General features: G+C 37.5%; 1 protein-coding gene across 6 annotated transcripts in view; it reads left to right on the top strand.

The window, feature by feature from the left end:
- Nucleotides 1–18,420, top strand: part of SCN3A (sodium channel, voltage-gated, type III, alpha subunit) — a 119,717-nt gene that overhangs the window by 89,166 nt on the left and 12,131 nt on the right. For all 6 annotated transcript variants that reach the window (XM_006879351.1, XM_006879347.1, XM_006879350.1 and 3 more), the window contains 4 exons: nt 1,943–2,063; nt 3,071–3,225; nt 3,993–4,166; nt 9,744–9,866. In XM_006879351.1, coding sequence (XP_006879413.1) covers nt 1,943–2,063; nt 3,071–3,225; nt 3,993–4,166; nt 9,744–9,866 — 573 coding nt within the window. The remainder of the gene's footprint in view (nt 1–1,942; nt 2,064–3,070; nt 3,226–3,992; nt 4,167–9,743; nt 9,867–18,420) is intronic.

An 18,420-nucleotide genomic window follows, 5' to 3' on the forward strand; every position in this document is an offset into this window, starting at 1 on the left:
TTGGTTTTAGTCCTAGGTCCATGATCCACCTTGAGTTGGTTTTTGTATATGGAGTGAGGTGGGGATCTTGTTTAATTCTTCTGCAGATAGTTTTCCAATTTTGCCAACACCATTTGTTAAAAAGGCTGTCATTTCCCCACCTAACTGATTTCATCTCTGAGGCCTTTTTAAGGAAATAAAGTTCTCCTAACTGTAAGAAAATGCATGTAGGTATTCTACATCCACAAGACCTAGAGGAGTTTATTAGTAGAAGTTGGAGAGAGCACTGAACATGGACAGCCAAGAGAATGAACAGATTATTTCTTGGAGAAGGTGCAGCTGGACTTCTCTCCGGAGGCAAGAATGATGAGGCTTCGTCTCACATACTTTGGACATGTTGCTAGAAGTGCTATTCCTTGGGGAAGCACATGGTATTGGGAAGGGTGGAGGGTCAGTGAAGGACGGGAATTCCCTCAACCAGATGGATTGACACGGTGACTGCTGCAATGGGCTGCTGTGTGTCAGGAAGTGTGAGGATGGCACAGGATAGAACAGGGTTCAGATCTTCTGTTCATAGGGTCACTATGAGTCAGGCTTGACTTGACAGCACCTAACAACAACAACAACAACAACAACAACAACACAATGACCCTGAGAATCATCAGCTAAAAATGATGATCTCAATTTGAATTTACCATGCTCATTACTAGGAGGGACTACATTATAAAATTATATTTTCATAATATATTTAGTTGTACATGGTTAATGTCACCTTCAGAGTAAAACCATAGAGAGGCTTATCTGGATAATATTCTAGTCATATTTAAAAATGTTCAGTTGCATTTGCATCGTGATTTAAGCAAACTGGAAATGGTTAGATTCATTTTCCCCAGTTTACTTTGTTTAGGGAATTGTGAAACTTTCTGAATAATATATTAACTCTTTGAGAAGTCTAGGACAGAATTACCCTGGCATTAATAGCGACTAAAATGAATGTGAAGTCTTTGAAACCACTAATACGTCCATGCACTGTCCTTTCATTCTAAAAGCTTTACATTACATGGATTGTGCTTTGTGCCATGTCTTTGTATCAGTTTTCGTAACACATTGTGTTCTCCTAATGTCTAAGTGATCTCAGAGTTCTTATATTTATGCTTTTGACATCAAAGTGGCTCTTTCTATCCATGTGGCATGTCACTGTGATTTATTTAAAAGAAGAATCTGCAGCCTGATCACATGTTGAATTCAAAATGTGCTCCTAATGAATGTCCACACAGATCCTGGACAATGCCATTTATGAGAAATTTCCATTTCATTTAGAGTTCTTTTGCAAGTATCAAATTCATTTAAGCAGTTATAAAAAGAGGAGATCCATCATTTCTCTGCTAGTAAGGAAAAAGTTATGTAAGCCTGAGAAAAATATAGCTCCAAGTTGAAGTATAATGACTGTGACAAATCTTAATGTGCTACCCATTATTTCTAAAATTATAGAAACATGGACAGCACTTAGAAACAACTGGTCATGTTCTTTGCCCTCTAAAAATTTCCATCTGAAAAGGTGGAAATTACTGCTTTCAATGAGTATAATCAGTAAAAGAGGTCAAATTTTATCAAACTAGTTAGGTTTAGCCAGAGAACTGATTTATTAGAATAGTTTGATATGGCATTCACAAACACAGAGATATTATTAAGCAAGCTAGTCAGTATAATCTATCCTTTCCAATTCAACCACACTGAATGCTGCCTAGCCTTACTATCAGCATTTTCTATGTAAATCAAGTTAGTAGTTACCTTGTTTTAAATAGTAGCACTTTCCTTTTGTTAAATTATTACTACATAATTATGAGTGATGTTTACAGTGTCAAATCTACCACTCCAACTTCCTGCACTATGACAGAGTTTCCAAATTAGCTTACTAAGAGGGGAGAAAATCATGTCTTTGCAATGGGATTTTTTTTCCTAGAAACTAAATGCAACAAGTTCGTCTGAAGGAAGCACAGTTGATATTGCTCCACCCCGAGAAGGTGAACAAGCAGAAATTGAACCTGAGGAGGATATGAAACCAGAAGCTTGTTTTACTGAAGGTAAACAATTTCTAATATGATTACATACACTATCGCCTCATTCCGTAAATAAATTTAATGTATAAAGTATACTTATCTACTCTTTTATTTTTACTCTTAAATAATTTCTCTCTATATAGTTCCATATATTAGACTATAATAGTAGCTGTGCTTGAATAATTTAGCTGATGTGAAATCTGTCCTTTTCTCCTCCACAATGTGGGTAACCAGGAACTTTGAGATAACTGACATTCTGCAGTGTTACCTTATTCTTTTCTCCCTTCAGACGTCGTTTGCATTGTCGTGCCTTAATTTATAGACATTAAAATAATTAAATCTCATCCCTTACTATTTCAAATATGGTTAAATTGTTCTGTCTCTAGAATTTTTTTTATATCATTTCCGCAGAACTACAGTTGTTCTCACAGCAACCAGTACAGTGCTTTTCAGATGTTTTACAGATTAATAAAGATTTGTTGGTTAGCTGTGAGTGGATTTACTCTGATGAGTAGTAGCTCGGAGAGATAAACAGAAGACTGGAGGGAAGTTAGAAATAATATGCAGGCTAAGAGTGAGAGTATGAAAGAATAAGATGCTGACTGACAGGGTGAGCCAGAAGTGTGACTAAGGAAAGAAGTGAGACTGAACAAAAATTAGCCAGTGAAAACTGACAGTGGCTGATACCTAAACAAGAGAGAGGGATTTTTTGTGTGTGTTTAAGAAAAACAGAATGAAAATCAAAATATAAAGAACATGTAGTTCTGAACATGTAGCTCTACCCCAAATTGAAAAGGTACATCTGTTTCCACCAATGGCCTTGAGGCAAAAAGAGGTACTAACTGTCTTGAAGAACAAAGTCATTTAAACCTGAAGTATGATTCACCATAAAGAAGGGAGTAAAGATAATCAGGCAACGAGGTATCAAAGCATCCTATAAAATGAAAATTGGAGCAGAAAGCAAGAAAGATTCTTCCTATTTGTTATGAAAATATAATTTTCTGATTTATTAAAATGAATATCATTCTTAGGCTGTATTAAGAAGTTTCCATTTTGCCAAGTAAGTACAGAAGAAGGCAAAGGAAAAATCTGGTGGAATCTTCGAAAAACCTGCTACAGTATCGTTGAGCACAACTGGTTTGAAACGTTCATTGTCTTCATGATCCTGCTCAGCAGTGGTGCTTTGGTAAGTGAAATGTGTGTTGGAGAGAATGTACTTCGAGTGAAAGAGATTATACTCCACAAAGAACCAGAATCATGTACGCATTTTAAAAGAAATTACATAAATGATTTGCAAAGGCTGGCAATCAGTATTTAACTATGCAATATTCAGTATGGAACAGATCAGACCAATGAAATAGCCAGATGGAATTGCTCATCTGCTGTTTATCTAACAGATGTTTCCCTCACTGAGACAACCATTTGCAGACTTTTTGTAACTACGTTACCTTCTATGTCAAATACAATCCAGTTTTCCAAATAATCATATTAACAAAATCTATGAAATAAAGTGTAATGTGTTTTCTTCATTACTAATCAATTTGCTCTTTTAAAAGAAGCCAGATCATTGAGTTAATCAAAGTAATTCATGCTGAATTGGCCCGCTCGATTCCTTATTATCCAAATGTCTGATCATTTTCTGAGGTCATAGCACCTCACTAAAAGCATGTCTTTTTAGCAGTAACTACAGATAGACTTTGGAGTGAAAGGCAGAATAAAATAAAATACATCTTAAACAGTAAATTGTAGCTACAGTAAAAACACTGATATTTTCTTGCCAATATTTTTGTCACTAAGATTTCATACTATAGATTTTTTTCCAGAATTGATCAAAGTTTGTTTTCTATTAGGCATTATTTATTAAATTCCTGGTTTATGCTCCTTAAGCGGTTTTATCACGTGTTTGAGGAAGGCGTGCATTTAGGTAAAATAAAAAGTATTCTTGGTTCACAGGCATTTGAAGACATATACATTGAACAACGAAAGACTATCAAAACGATGCTAGAATATGCTGACAAGGTCTTCACTTACATATTTATTCTGGAAATGCTTCTCAAATGGGTAGCCTATGGATTTCAAACGTATTTCACTAATGCCTGGTGCTGGTTGGATTTCTTGATTGTTGATGTAAGTATGCTTAGGAATTATATGAGATTATTATTTGAAGAGATGGGGTGATAATAAGCATAGATCAATAGTGATTTGTTATATGAAATACAATGTACGTGAATGATTGTATGAAACACAATATAAATGAAAGACTGTAAAAAACACAGTGTACTTGCATTAAATAAAATAATTTTTTTAAAAGGGGAAAAGTTGACATTTCATATATTTAAGATTAAAATATTGATTTTGGGGAATTTATACACTTTGAGCATGTTAACAGGAGGGGCTGGTCCTTGGAAAAAGACATCAAGCTGGAAAGTTTGGAATGAAAGAAAGAACACGTTCAGTGAGACGGATTAATGCAGTGACTGTTACAATGGGATTAAACATGGCAGAGATCACAAGAAAGGTGCAGGGCGGGGCAAGGCTCAGATCTGTTGTTCCTATGATCTCCTGGTCTTGGTCACTCTGAGTTGTAGTTATCTCAAAGGCACCAAAAAAACAATAACAGATTCAACAATGCTGACACACTTACTCAGTTTTGGAGGGTGGGTTGTCTTTTTTTGTTGTTGTTTTGGGGTTCTATTTTTATATATATAAATGATAATGAATGCAACAATAAGGAAAGTACTATGAAATAGGGTAAAGGAGGTCCTAAAAATGTGCATAGCAGTAAGAAAATAGGGGTTTATTATAGCACAGAGAGCTCTTATTACTCTAAACGATAACCATAGAGTAAGGGATAGCTAAACAATCTGCGCATTGAAAAAATCAAACTACATACATTAATAAGAATTCCACTTTTAGAAATCATCAGATGTAAAATCAAGATGTATGTGGGGTCAGGAATTGTGAAAATTACACTTTAGTTCATTTCTGAAGTATACGTGACTAACGTTAAATTAGCTGATTTTTAAATTAAAGTAAACCACTCATTCAGCACATATCTGCGGAGGCAGTAATACACATATCCATTCTTAAATCAGTAGTTATGTGTGCCAAAAGCTAATCAGAAATTTAATGCACAAAGAATTTTGTAGAGGAACCCTAATCTGAAACCAATTATCTCAGGGACAAAGTCATAGGAACCTTGCCAATTATGGGACCTAACTTGCAGCCTACTTTTTTGTTCCAAGTGACAGAGGACTCTGGGATAAAATGACAGTCCTTTAGTTCTTAGTAGTCAGTGCTATTGCACCGTACAGCTTCACAGCCTCCCAACCAAACAAGGTGCTAAAAGCATGATCTCTTTGTTTCCTAGCAATCATAGGGCACTTTATTTATAGCGCTAATGCTTGCTGGTATGAATCAGTGATGTCTGTACGTGTACATTCATTCTTTTTTAATTTTTTACAAATCTTGTGCTTTCTAAATTCTGTTGTCCCTCCCTCCCTCTCCATATACATATTCACAATATATAACAAAAGTGTGCTTAACCCTTAACATGACAAGAAATATGCCAAGTTCTTTTTAATATGGCCACAATGACTTAAGTGTCCATGGCCAGTCTTTCATGAATACAGATAAATCTCAGCATTGTTCTAAAAATTTATCGATACATGGAAGTATCCTTTATCCTTACTCAATCCATATGCTGAGCAAAGCATTAGGGAAGCTGAACTTCATGAAGAAAGACGTGGCATCAAGAATGAAAGAAGACTTAACAGCCTTCATTATGCAGATAACACAGCCTTGGTTGCTAAAAGTGAGAACCTGAAAGATTTGCTGAAAAGATCAAAGACTAAAGCCTTCAGTATGCGTCAAGAAAATAAAAATCTTTGCCACTAGGCCAGTCATGATAGATGGAGAAAATATTGAGGTTGTTAATGATTTCATCTTGCTTAGATCCACATTCAACACCATTGACACCAACAGTCAAGGAATCCAAAGACGTGTTACATTGAGAAAATCTGCTGTCAGAGACTTCTCAAAGTGAATAAAGAGCAAGAAAGTGAATAAAGACCAAGAATGTACTTTTTTTTTTACTTTAAAAAATTTATATTGGTTTTCGTACAAAATTCATATACATTGTTATTTTCTTAGCAAAGAAAACCGAGAGAAGGTAGTCTCCGCACTCCCCTATCCCTCAATGCACTCATGGTCAACTTTTGTCAAAGACTGCATGCGGTCAAGTAATAGAAGCACAAATAATTTACTGTTTGATGTGACAGTATGGAAGACACTGATCTCATGAGTCAAAATGCTAAAGGAAATGACAGGGACAAAATCCTGACTGACAATGTTGTGGAAATAATGGTAAATGGAGAGATAAACAGTAAGCATTGTAATACAGGTTAAAATCATGGAGGACAACTCAATCCATCTTTCTGTCTTCCAGGACATTGCCCTAGATGAATCATAGTTCTGATTCCGTATTATGATGATTCTTATCCAAAGGTCAAAAACATGTTACCTTCATGTAGACACCACTGTAGATGCTGATGTGGGACATACAATGAACTATAGGCATGATCATAATTTATTTTAAAAATCTGAGAGAAAATTCTGTGGCTCTATGGATTTTCCGTAAATGTCAACCCTGTGCAAAATCGTCTAAGAATCTACCGTCATAACATCAACTTTGGTCCTAAATTATTCTAACATAAGAGCTCGGGTGGCTAAGTTGTAAGGAGTTTCACTACCTGTACAGAGGTGCATGGTTCAAATCCACCAGCTGCACAGTGGGAGAAATATGGGCAATCAACCCTTGTAGGACTTGATGCTTTTGAAAACCCACTGGAAGGTCAGCTATGGGTTGATTCCAACTTGAAGCAACAACTTCCATAAAAGATTCAACTATTATGAAATATGTTATCTTTTTGCATATATATGAATGGATAAGAACAATCAAGAACTCTTGATTGTGCTTTGTGAAATTTATACTTGGACCAGGAGGCAGTTGTTAGAACAGAGCAAGGAAACACTGCATGGTTCAAAATTGGGAAGGGTGTGCATCAAGGATGTGTCCTATCTCCATATCTCTTCAATCTATATACAGACTAGATTATCCAGAAGGCTGGGCTCTATGAGGAGAAGTGTGGCATCAGGATTGGAGGTAGACTCATCAACGACCTGCATTATGCAGATGATACAACCCTGCTGGCTGAAACTAAGGAGGACCTGAAGCGCTTGCTTCAGAAGGTCAAGAACTGAAGCCTTCAATATGGATTGAAGCTCAACATCAAAAAGAAAAAGATTCTCACCACTGGGCTGATTGGCAGCATTATGATAGATGGTGAAGAGATTGAGATTGTTGACAGCTTCAGTTTGTTTGGCTCTACAATCGACTCTTGATACCAGCAGCCAGGAAATTAAAAGACCAATTGCATTGGGAAAGCCTATTGTCAGAGACCTGTCAAAGGGACTGAGGAGCAACAATGTCAGTCTGGAGACTAAGATGCGCCTGATAAAGGCCATGTCTTTGCCATTACTTGCTATTCATCAGAGAGCTGGACAGTGACTAGGGATGATAGAAGGAGAGTTGATGCTTTTGAGCTTTGGTGCTGGAGAAGAGTATGGAATATACCATGGACTCCTAGGAGAACAAACAAGTTCATCCTGGAGAGGGTGAAACCAGGCTGCTCCTTGGAGGCAAGGATTCTGAAGCTCCATCTGACATACTTTGGACATGTTGCAAGGTGGGATCAGTCCTTGGAGAGGGATGTCATGCTTGGGAGGGTGGAGGGACAGCACAGGAGAGGAAGACCCTTGATGAGATGGATTGATTCCGTCACTGGATTAATGAGGATAGGTGTATCAGAGACAGATTGGCAAGAGATAGAACAAGGTTTTGGGGCTGTTGTACATAGGGTCACTATGAGCCGCAAGCGACTCAGTGTTCCATAACAAAAACAATATACATGATTTCCACTTTACAGATTACTTAGGTTGCTGATGTAGCTTGGTGTTTTTCACCTGAATCTGTCCTCTCTTTCTGCCTGTTCAAGGGCTCATTATAATTCCCACGGGCTGTTGTGTTTAGGTGAGCAAAAGCAAGATAGAAACATGTTCTGAACTTAATATAGATTTCAAATTTCCAGCAGTTTTATAACAGTGATTCCTGCCATGGATTTTGATATTTATTCTTAACATATCGGCATCCTCAATAATCATGCTAGAATTGCTACTATTAGTAGTAGTGGCATAATTTGATGTCTACCACTTTATAAGCACTCACTGTGGGAATAGGTGATTATGATCAATCAAGCTTGAACTACTATTAAAAGAGATTAAATTACAACACATAAATCAGAGGTTCGAAACAAGACTAGCATAGTGGTTAAAATATGATTTTAAAGTCTGATTTGGAAGTCTAAACTCGAGCTCCACTTTCTATTGGCTGTGCATTGTTTTCCTCAGTTTGTTGCCAGTGAAAAGGAGAGAGTAATAGTACTTATTTCTTAGAATTTATATATAAAAGGTACTTTGAAGAGAACAAGCATATAATAAACAATCAAAGTTATAGTTGTTGTTGCTGTTATGTGCCGTCGAGTTGCCCGCGACTCATAGCGACCCTGTGTACAACAGTCCTAAACTCTATTCTGTCCTGTACCAATCTTACTGTCTCCAACACCCCCACCCCGATTACCCCAGTCACCAAATCAATCCACCTTGTAGAGGGCCTTCCCCTCCTGTGCTTACCCTCCACCCTCCCAAGCATGATGTCCTTCTCCAAGAACCGGTCTCTCCTTACAACATGACCAAAGTACGTCAGACGAAGCCTCAGAATCCTTGCCTCCAAGAAGCAGGCTGGTTTAACCCTCTCCAGGATGAACCTATTTGTTTTCTTAGCAGTCCGTGGTACACTAAATACTCTTCTCCAGCACCAGAACTCAAAGACCTCAATTCTCCTTCTATCCTAAAGTCCCCCAAAATCTTTAATCATTCAGATTTGTAAATAATATTAACATATACATATCAAGGTGATGTATGAATGAGATACTCTGCATTCCAAATTATAAATTCTGTACTCTGGATAAAAGTATCTTAATTATTCTTAAATTCTCATATCATCTGGGGAAAAGTGTTTTCTAAAGTAAAAAGTTTCCCATTTATTTATCCAAAACAAATTTGACTGATACACATTTGGCCAGACAATATTAGGCCTGTTAAGATAGACTATCTATTCATAAGAAGCTTATGTGACATGGAATAGTAGATAAGATATATCTAACCAAGTATTGCTGCATTGAGTAAATGTCTCCAGTGGCCATAACAAAGAAGCTATATAAATTCAGGAAAGAAACACTACCTCCAGCCAATGAAAATGCACACACCTTTATGGAGGAGCTGACTATAAACCAAAGCCCAAATGATTGGTGAGACATACGCAAGTGAAAAAAGGCCCCCAAAAGGGCAAAATATCTAAATGGAGGGCATCATAAATATTTATTAAAAACGAAGAAAAGACTAAAAGCAATATTATGAGACAACTAGATTATCTCATTATGTAGAAGATAATGTTTGCCACCGTAGAAGGTTTATTTAACTGGAACTAAAAATTAGATACCACATCCAGCAGTTTATTTCTTGATGATAATGATTAATGGTGGTTTGTTGTTTGCTTTTTTAAACTTCTTTTTTCCCCTCCTACAGGTTTCATTGGTTAGCTTAGTAGCCAATGCTCTTGGCTACTCAGAACTTGGTGCCATCAAATCACTGCGAACACTAAGAGCTTTAAGACCTTTAAGAGCCTTATCTCGATTTGAAGGCATGAGGGTAAGATGAGTAAGAGCACTCTAATGATTCGCGTTAAAAATACATGTAGTGCAGTGCAGGTTCTTGACAATGATTCATGTTAAAAATACATGTAGGCAATGAGTTAGAGGAAGAAAGAGCTATGTTTTTCTGATTCATATTTCATAGAGTTATAGAATTGCAGATCATTTATGCCTCAGATCAACTCAACTCTTTGGTATCCATTCTGAACTGACCCAGAGCTGACTGTCTAGGGGTTTTACAGAGGCTGAAAATCTCACAGAAGGAGACTTTCCATTTTCCCCTCTCAGAGCAGTTTGATGTTTTTGTTGTTGTTGTTATGTTCTGTCGAGTCGTTTGCGACCCTATGTACAACAGCCCTAAACCCTGCTCTATCCTGTGCCAATCGCATTGCCTCTGACACACCCATCCCAATTACCCCAGTCACTGAATCAATCCATCTCATAGAGGGTCTTCCCCTCCTGCGCTGTCCCTCCACCCTACCAAGCATGATGTCCCTCTCCAAGGACCTGTCTCTCCTTACAACATGTCCAAAGTATGTCAGACGAAGCCCCAGAATCCTTGCCTACAAGGAGTAGCCTGATTTAACCTGCTCTAGGATGGATCTGTTTGTTTTCTTGGCAGTCCATGGAACATTCAATACTCTTCTCCAGCACCACAGCTCAAAGGCGTCAATTCTCCTATCCTCCCTAGGCACTGTCCAACTCTCTGATGCATAACAAGTGATTGCAAAGACCATGGCCTGTATCAGGCGCACCTTAGTCTCCAGAGAGACACCGTTGCTCTTGAGTACTTTAGAGAGGTCCCTAACCGCAAACTTTCCCATCGCAATACGTTTTTTTTATTTCCTGGCTGCTGGTGCCAAGAGTGTTGACCGTGGAGCCAAGCAAACTGAAGCTGTGAACAATCTCAATCTCTTTGCCATCCATCCTGATGCTACCAATTGGTCCAGTGGTGAGAATCTTTGTCTTCTTGACATTGAGCCTCAGTCCATACTGAAGGCTGCAGTCCTTGACCCTCTGCAGTAAGTGCATGAGGTCCTCCTCAGTTTCAGCGAGCAGGGTTATGTCACCTGCATAACTCAGATTGTTGACAGATCTTCCACCAATCCTAACACCACTCTTCTCCTCATAGAGCCCAGCCTCTCGGATAATCTGCTCTGCATACAGGTTGAAAAGGTATGGAGATAGGACACATCCCTGGCATACACCCTTCTCAATTTTGAACCATGCAGTGTTGCCCTGCTCTGTTCTGACGACTGCCTCTTGGTCCAAATATAGGTTTCGCGTTAGCACGATTAAATGTTCTGGGATTCCCACGCTTCTCAGAGTCAGCCATAGTTTGTTATGATCCATGCAGTCAAATGCCTTTGCATAATCAATGAAACACAGATAGACATTCCTCTGGTATTCTCTGCTTTCAGCTAAGATCCATCTAACATCAGCAGTCTTTTCAAGTCCCCACTGGATCTTTCCCATCTCTTTTACCTCTCCCCTCCACCTTGCAAATTGTGCAACCTTGTAATTTCACCCCTACCCATCCTCACCCCTCTGCTCCCACTCTTTCCCCATTTGGCTTTCCATACATATATTACTAGTTATTCTTATATTTTTATAAAAATGGTCTTATACAGTATTTGTCCTTATGATAATGAGTTGTTTCACTCAGCATAATGCTCTCCAGTCTCACCCAAATGACATAGTATTTTTCAAAATCATTTTTCCTGAGTGCTACATAGTGCAGATAAGTTATATTTCCTTGTTGAATATCAGTTGACCTTAGCTAGACAGGTCCATTTTTGAGCTCTCAGTTCTGTTCGATTATTGTATGTGTTTGTCATTGTACCAGTACCATGCTGTTTTGGTTACCACTGCTGTGTAGTAGTTTTTTTGAAGTCAGAGAGTGCTGTGCCTCCCACTTTACTTTTGTTTCTCAGAAGTGCTTTGCTTATACGGGATCTCTTTCCTTTCCAAAGAAACTAGAGAATTTTCCTTTTAATTCCCTTGAAAAATGAATTGATATCTGTATTGAGATTGTGTTGAATATGTCAATTGTTTTTTGTAAGATTGTCGTTTTCACTATATTGAGTCTTCCTAGTCATGAACAGGGAACAGTTTCCAACTTAATAGGTCTTTTATTGTGTCTCGCAAGAATGTTCTGTAGGTTTTTTTATACAAGTCTTTTGTGTCTCAGTTAGTTTCAATCCCAAGTATCACAATTTTTGGTTGACTATTGTAAGCAGTATTGTTTTCTTGGTTCCCTTCTCTGTTACTGCAGAGGAATCACAGTAATTTTTGGATATTGATCTGCCATCCTAATAAATTGGTCAACTATCTCTAACACTGTTTTTGTTGACTCCTTGAGATTTTTCTGTTGCATCCAGGTTTCAGGCTCTCATTGTACTCCGAATTCAGAAAACCTTCTTGGATCCCTGGCTGGGGATTTTTGAACCAAAGTGACCATTGAACTCAAAGCCCTCAGGCCGCTTAACTTCCAGAAGCAGGTGGAGCACATTCCTTGACTTTAGGACAATGGCTTTTCTGTCACTGCTAATACAAGAACTGCTTTCTGGGCACTTCCCGAGAGAGCTGTGACTGTTGAATGCAGGCATGACTCTCTCCCTGTGAACTTGACACTATCATATTCTCTGCACATAGCAACAGTTTCACCATCTCTTGGTGATATGGATGCCTTTTCTTCCCTTCTCTTTTCATATTGTCCATGCAAATACTTCCAATATGAGTAGAAGTGGTGACCATAGGCATCCTTTGACTGGTTCCTGTTCACAAGGAAAACGCTTTTAGTCATTTTCCATTAAGGATGATATTGGCTCTTGGTTTTACGTATATACTTTTCACTATATTGAAGAAATTCCCTTCTATTCTTATTTTGCAATGTCTTTATCAGGAAGGGGTGTTGGATTTTGCCAAATGCCATTTCTCCATCAATTGCTAGGAACATGAGGTTCTTGTTATTTGCTTTGTTAATATAGTAAATTATGTTGGTTGTTTTTCTTATGTTGAACCATTCTTGAATACATATTTTCAATCCCACTTGGTTATTATGTATTATTTTTTTGATGTTCTGTTGCCTTCTACTGACCTGTGCTATGCAGATGATATAACCTTGCTTGCCGAGCCTAAGGAGGACCTGAAGTGTTTGCTGCAGAAAGTCAAGAACTGTAGTCTTCAATATAGATTGAAGCTAAACATCATGAAGACAAAGATTTTCACCACTGGGCCAATTGGTAGCTTTATGATTGATGGAGAAAAGATTGAGGTTGTTTACAATTTCAGATTGTTTGGCTCCACAATCAACATGCTTGGCACCAGCAGCCAGGAAAGCAAAAGACAAATTATATAGGAAAGTCTGCTATCAGGGACCTTTCCAGAGTGCTGAGGAGCAATGACATCAGTCTAGAAACTACTGTACATCTAATTCAGGCCATGGTCTTCCCAATAACAAGCTATGCATTCAGAAAACTCAGCAATGACTAAAGATGACAGAAGAAGAATTGATGCCTTTGAGTTGTGGCACTGCAGAATAGGCTTGTCTTGGAGAGGGTGAAATGAAGTTTGTCCTTGGAGGCAAGGACTTTTGAAGCTCCATTTCACATATTTTGGGCACATGGCCAGGAAGATCCAGTCCTCGGAGAAGGAAATCATACTTGGACACGTGGAGGTATAATGCAGGAGAGGAAGACCCTGGATGAGATGGATTGACAGGATAACTGATGGGATTAGGTGTGTCGGGATCAATGAAACTTGCTCTGGATAGGGCAGGCCTCAAAGCTATTGTACTTAGAGTTTCTTTGAGTTGCAAGTGAATCAACAGTATGGCAGGATATTGTTAAAGAGTTTTGCATCTATGGTCATGAGAGATAGTGGTCTGTAGTTTTCTTTTCTGGTAATGTCTTTACCTGGTTTTGGTATTGGGGTAATGCTTGCTTTGTTGAATGTCTCTGAGAGTGTTCCTTCTTTTTCTGTTTTTTGAAATAATTTAAGAAGATTTGGTGATAGATCTTCTCTGAGTGATTGGTAGAATTCAGCCATGAAACTCTTTGGTCCAGGACTTTTTTTGTGGGGGAGTCTTTTTATGACCTGCTTAATTTCTTCTTTTGTGATGGGTCTGTCTATTCAAGTGTTCTACATTTGTCCATGTCATTCTGGTAGGGCATGAATTTCAAGAAATGTCCATTTCCTATAAGTTTTCAGAGTACAGGTTTTCACAATAGTCAAATATTACAGATTTAATTTCCTCTGGTTCTGTTGTTATGACATTTCTGTCATTCCTTAATGGAGTTATTTGTGTCTTCTCCTATGTACAACAGCACTAAACTCTGTCCTGTGCCAATCTGTCTCTGACACACCTACCCCCGTGACTCCATTCACTGAATCAATCCATCTCATCAAAGGTCTTCCTCTCCTGTGCTGTCCCTCTACCCTCTCAAGAATGGTGTGCCTCTACAAAGATTGGTCCTCCTTGCAACATATCTAAAGTATATCAGACGAAGTTTCAGAATCTTTGTCTCCAAGGTGCAGCTTGGTTTAATCTTCTTGAAGATGAACCTGTTTGTTCCCTTAGCAATCTATGGTATAGTCAGTATTCTTCTAGAACACCACAACTCAAAGGCATCAAATCTCCTTCTATCATCACTAGTCATTGTCCAGCTCTCTGACACATAGCAAGTGATTGCAAAGACCATGGCCTGTATCAGGCACACCTTTGTCTCCAGACTGACATTGTTGCCTTTCAGTACTTTGGAAAGGTCCCTAACAGCAGACTTTCCCGATCACAATACATCTTTTAATTTCCTGGCTTCTGCTACTAAAAGTGTTGATTGTGGAGCTAAACAAACTAAAACTGTTAACAATCTCAATCTCTTCACTATTTATCATGATGTTGCTAATCAGCCCAGTGGTGAGGATCTTTGTTTTCTTGACATTGAGCCTCAATCCATATTGAAGGCTGCAGTCCTTGACCTTCTGCAGCAAGTGCTTCAGGTCTTCCTCAAAACTAGTTCCTCATTTTTGTTTTTGTTGTTTTTCTGTTTCTCCCTCATTGATTTCAGCCTTTGTTCTTTTAGAGAACTTGTTCATTTCTTTCAGAGGCTGTGAAGTAAGATTGATGTCCTTTTTTCTACATGATGAATGTGTTGAGTTAGAACATTAATTCTACTTCTTTCTTCATTTTTTATGTGCTTGCCTATTGCTATGAACTGTCCCCTGATGCCTTAGCAGTATCCCAGGGATTTTGGTATATTGTATTTTATTATAATTTCTTTTATGGATTTTTTTAAATTTCATTCTTTATTTCTTCTATAACTAAATCATATTCTAGCAAAATAGTATTTAACTTCCACATTGGTGATTTTATAAGTTTTATCCTTTTGTGGTTCATTTAAAGTTTATGGCCTTGTGGTCTGAGAAGTTACTTTGTCTTATTTCAATGTTTTTTAATTTGTTGAGGTTTACATTATGCCCTAATATATATTCAGTTCTGGAGAATGTACTATGTGCACTAAAGAAGAAAGTGAACTGAGCTTCAATTGGGTGCAGTACATCCACAATGTCAACTGGGTTGAATATATAATTTAGATCTTCTTCATCTTTGTTAAGTTCTTTTGAGTTGATCAATCTTTTGGTGAGAGAGATTTGCTCAAGTCTCCTACCACTATTGTGGTGCTATTTCTTTCTTCAACTCTTGTTAACCGTTGTTATATGTATTTTGCAGGTCTACCATTTGGTGGATAGATGTTGACCACAGTTGTGTCTTCTTGATCTAATGTGACTTTAATCATTATATAGGGCCCTTCTTTATCTTTTACAGTAGTTTTCATCCTGAAATCTATTTTATCAGAGATTAGTATTGCCACTCCTACTTTTTTTGTGGATGCCATTTGCTTTGTATATTTTTTCCAGTCTTTGATCTTGAGTCTATCTTTCTCTTCATTTCTTAAATGTGTCTCATGTAGACAACATATTGATGGACTTTGTGACATATCATTCTGATACCCTTTTTCTCTTGATTGGTGCATTTAGTTGACAGGCCAGGTTTTATTGTTGCCATTTTGCTGTTTCTTTTTTCTGTTGTTTCTGGTGTCCCATCCATGTTCCTTTGGTGTCTCTGTGAGAAGGACTTTCCTTAAAAATTGTTGTAGATTTGGTCTTGTTTTCACAAATTCTTTAAGTTCCTTTTTTTCTGCAAGAAGGATCCAATTTCTCCTTCATATTTGATGGAGAGTTCTGCTAGGTACCGGATCTTTGGTTGGCAACTGTTTTCTTTCCGTTTTCTGTGTATGCCTTTCCATTGTCTTCTTGCTCACTTGATTTCTGCTGAGAAATCACAACTTAATACAATTGCTTTTCCTTTGTAGACAACTCTTCGTTTTTCATGCTGCTTTTACTATTCCATCCTTATCTTTTATTTCAGATAATTTGACCATGAGGTGTCTTGCTTTTTGCTTGTTTTTCTTTTCGTCTCTAGTCTCTTTGGTGTTCACTAACCTTGAGTGTAGATTTCCTCATTCTTAATAATACTTGGGATGTTTTCATCTAGTACCTATTCAACAATTTTTTTTTCAATGATTTCCCTGTCCCTCCTGTATTCTGAAATTCCAGTCTTTCATATATTGTTCCTTTTGAGGTCATCCCACATGATTCTAATGTTTTTTTCATGTCTCATCTCTGTTTTTTTCTATTAGTATGTTTCCATTGAGGTTCTTGTTTTCCAGCTCACTGATTCTGTTCTCCACTTATTCTGTTCTCCTTTTTTGTCCCTTGACTATGTTGGACACTTCTATCATTTTGGTCTTAATTTTCTGAATTGCATTTTCATGCATTTATGTTATTTCCAGTACTATGTTGTTTATACCCTCTCTATCTTGTGATGATTTTTTTAAGTTCTTCTACTTATTTACCTATAATTTAAATTCTATCATTGATCTTTAGCATTTTCTTGCATGGTTGTGCAAGTTCTTTTTCATTGATATATTTCTTTTGGCTGCCTATTTCTAGAGTATTTGCTTTCTTAATGGCTTCTATTGTTTCTTTCATCATTTGTACTTTCTTTCATAGCTGTTAAAATAATTCCACATCAATATATTTCTTCTGGTTCTCTACCTTTAGGGTATTCCCTTTATTTTTGGCTTCCCTTGTTTCTTCTATCATTTGTAGTTACTTATATAGCTATTTGAAAGGAGGGACCTTTCCCCAGGGAAGTTACATCCTTTCTCTACCCTGAATATGCCTGCAAGAGCTGGCTCTGAGGAAGTGTCTCACCTGATGGCACCTTCTCTTCTGAAGCCTAATATATTCTTTTGTCTCTGGAGTAGCCAGAGATCAAGAGCACCAGATTAAGCAGTTTATGTTCAAGGGGATCTCAAGTCAGCTCATATACATTGTGTTTTATAAAATTAATCACCACTGAACTATGCCCACCATTAAATTGTTCAGTGAAATTACTTACATTTTCATGATGTGTCAGTGTTGTCTTTTTGTTCTCTTTCTGCCTTTTCCAGTACTCTAATTGCATTGCCAAATATCTTTGTGTCTTTGCTTTTGAGTAATTGTTGACCTTTTAGATTCACACTTAAGACTTTTACACAGGGTGTCAACCCCTTTATTCTATTGGTTGATTGACCACTTTATCAAATAAGTTCAGTTCCAGCTTTAAATATTGTCCCAAGGTAATAGTCTCTGCTCTCTGCAGTTTGTCTTTCTTTTTCTCCATAAATAAGAATTTCAGTTCTGTCCATATATTTCTTGCCATCTGTTTAATTCCAACTATTGTGATCTCAGTAATGTCATCTAGTTCTTTTGGTTGTAGCTTGTGCACATTAGTTTCTTCTCTAAACTCTTGGCTACCCTCTTATTGTTTTTGACATGATATGTAGATGTTTGTAGTTCTATCTTACGTGGTCACTCCAACACCTTTAGTACTCCAAACACTACTCACACCTCAATAGGATGCAGATCATGATTTTTATGAACTGTGTTGTATTAACTGAATGAGTTGTTGCAGGAAAAACTGGTTATAATCCTCCAAATCTAGGCAGCCATGGTATGTTGTATGGTGTTTAATTGTGTTTAAGGAGTGTATCTGTGTCTTGAATGAATATAGGTGCCTGCATCCACATTTTTGTAATTTTCTATGTACATACTGATACATGTCCATGTATTAATGTACTTATCCTTATGAGCTCACGCTTTTTTACGCTAATAGTGCTATGCTCACTACATCCACATTTGGTAATAATTTTCCCATCACCAAAAAGGACAATTCTCTAGGATTAAAGTATACTTTCCTCTCTCCTCTTGGAAACCTTAAATGAACATTGGTCTGTCTATATTTATCTATTCTTATAAAAGGGGATCGTGCAATATTTATCCTTATATGTGCAATGTGTTAAGATGCTTTAGACTTGAATTAATATCAGTATAAATGGTATTCGTACAAGAAAACAGCCTTAAATTGTAGTCTCTGCCAAATGTATATATTCTAAGCAAAGTAGAGGATCAGGGTAATTACTTGGACATTTCAGGAAAACCCTGAG

This window comes from Elephantulus edwardii, unplaced genomic scaffold (genome assembly GCF_000299155.1).
Source record: "Elephantulus edwardii isolate Elephantulus edwardi_28Jun2011 unplaced genomic scaffold, EleEdw1.0 scaffold00003, whole genome shotgun sequence".
In the NCBI taxonomy this organism is placed as follows: domain Eukaryota; kingdom Metazoa; phylum Chordata; class Mammalia; order Macroscelidea; family Macroscelididae; genus Elephantulus; species Elephantulus edwardii.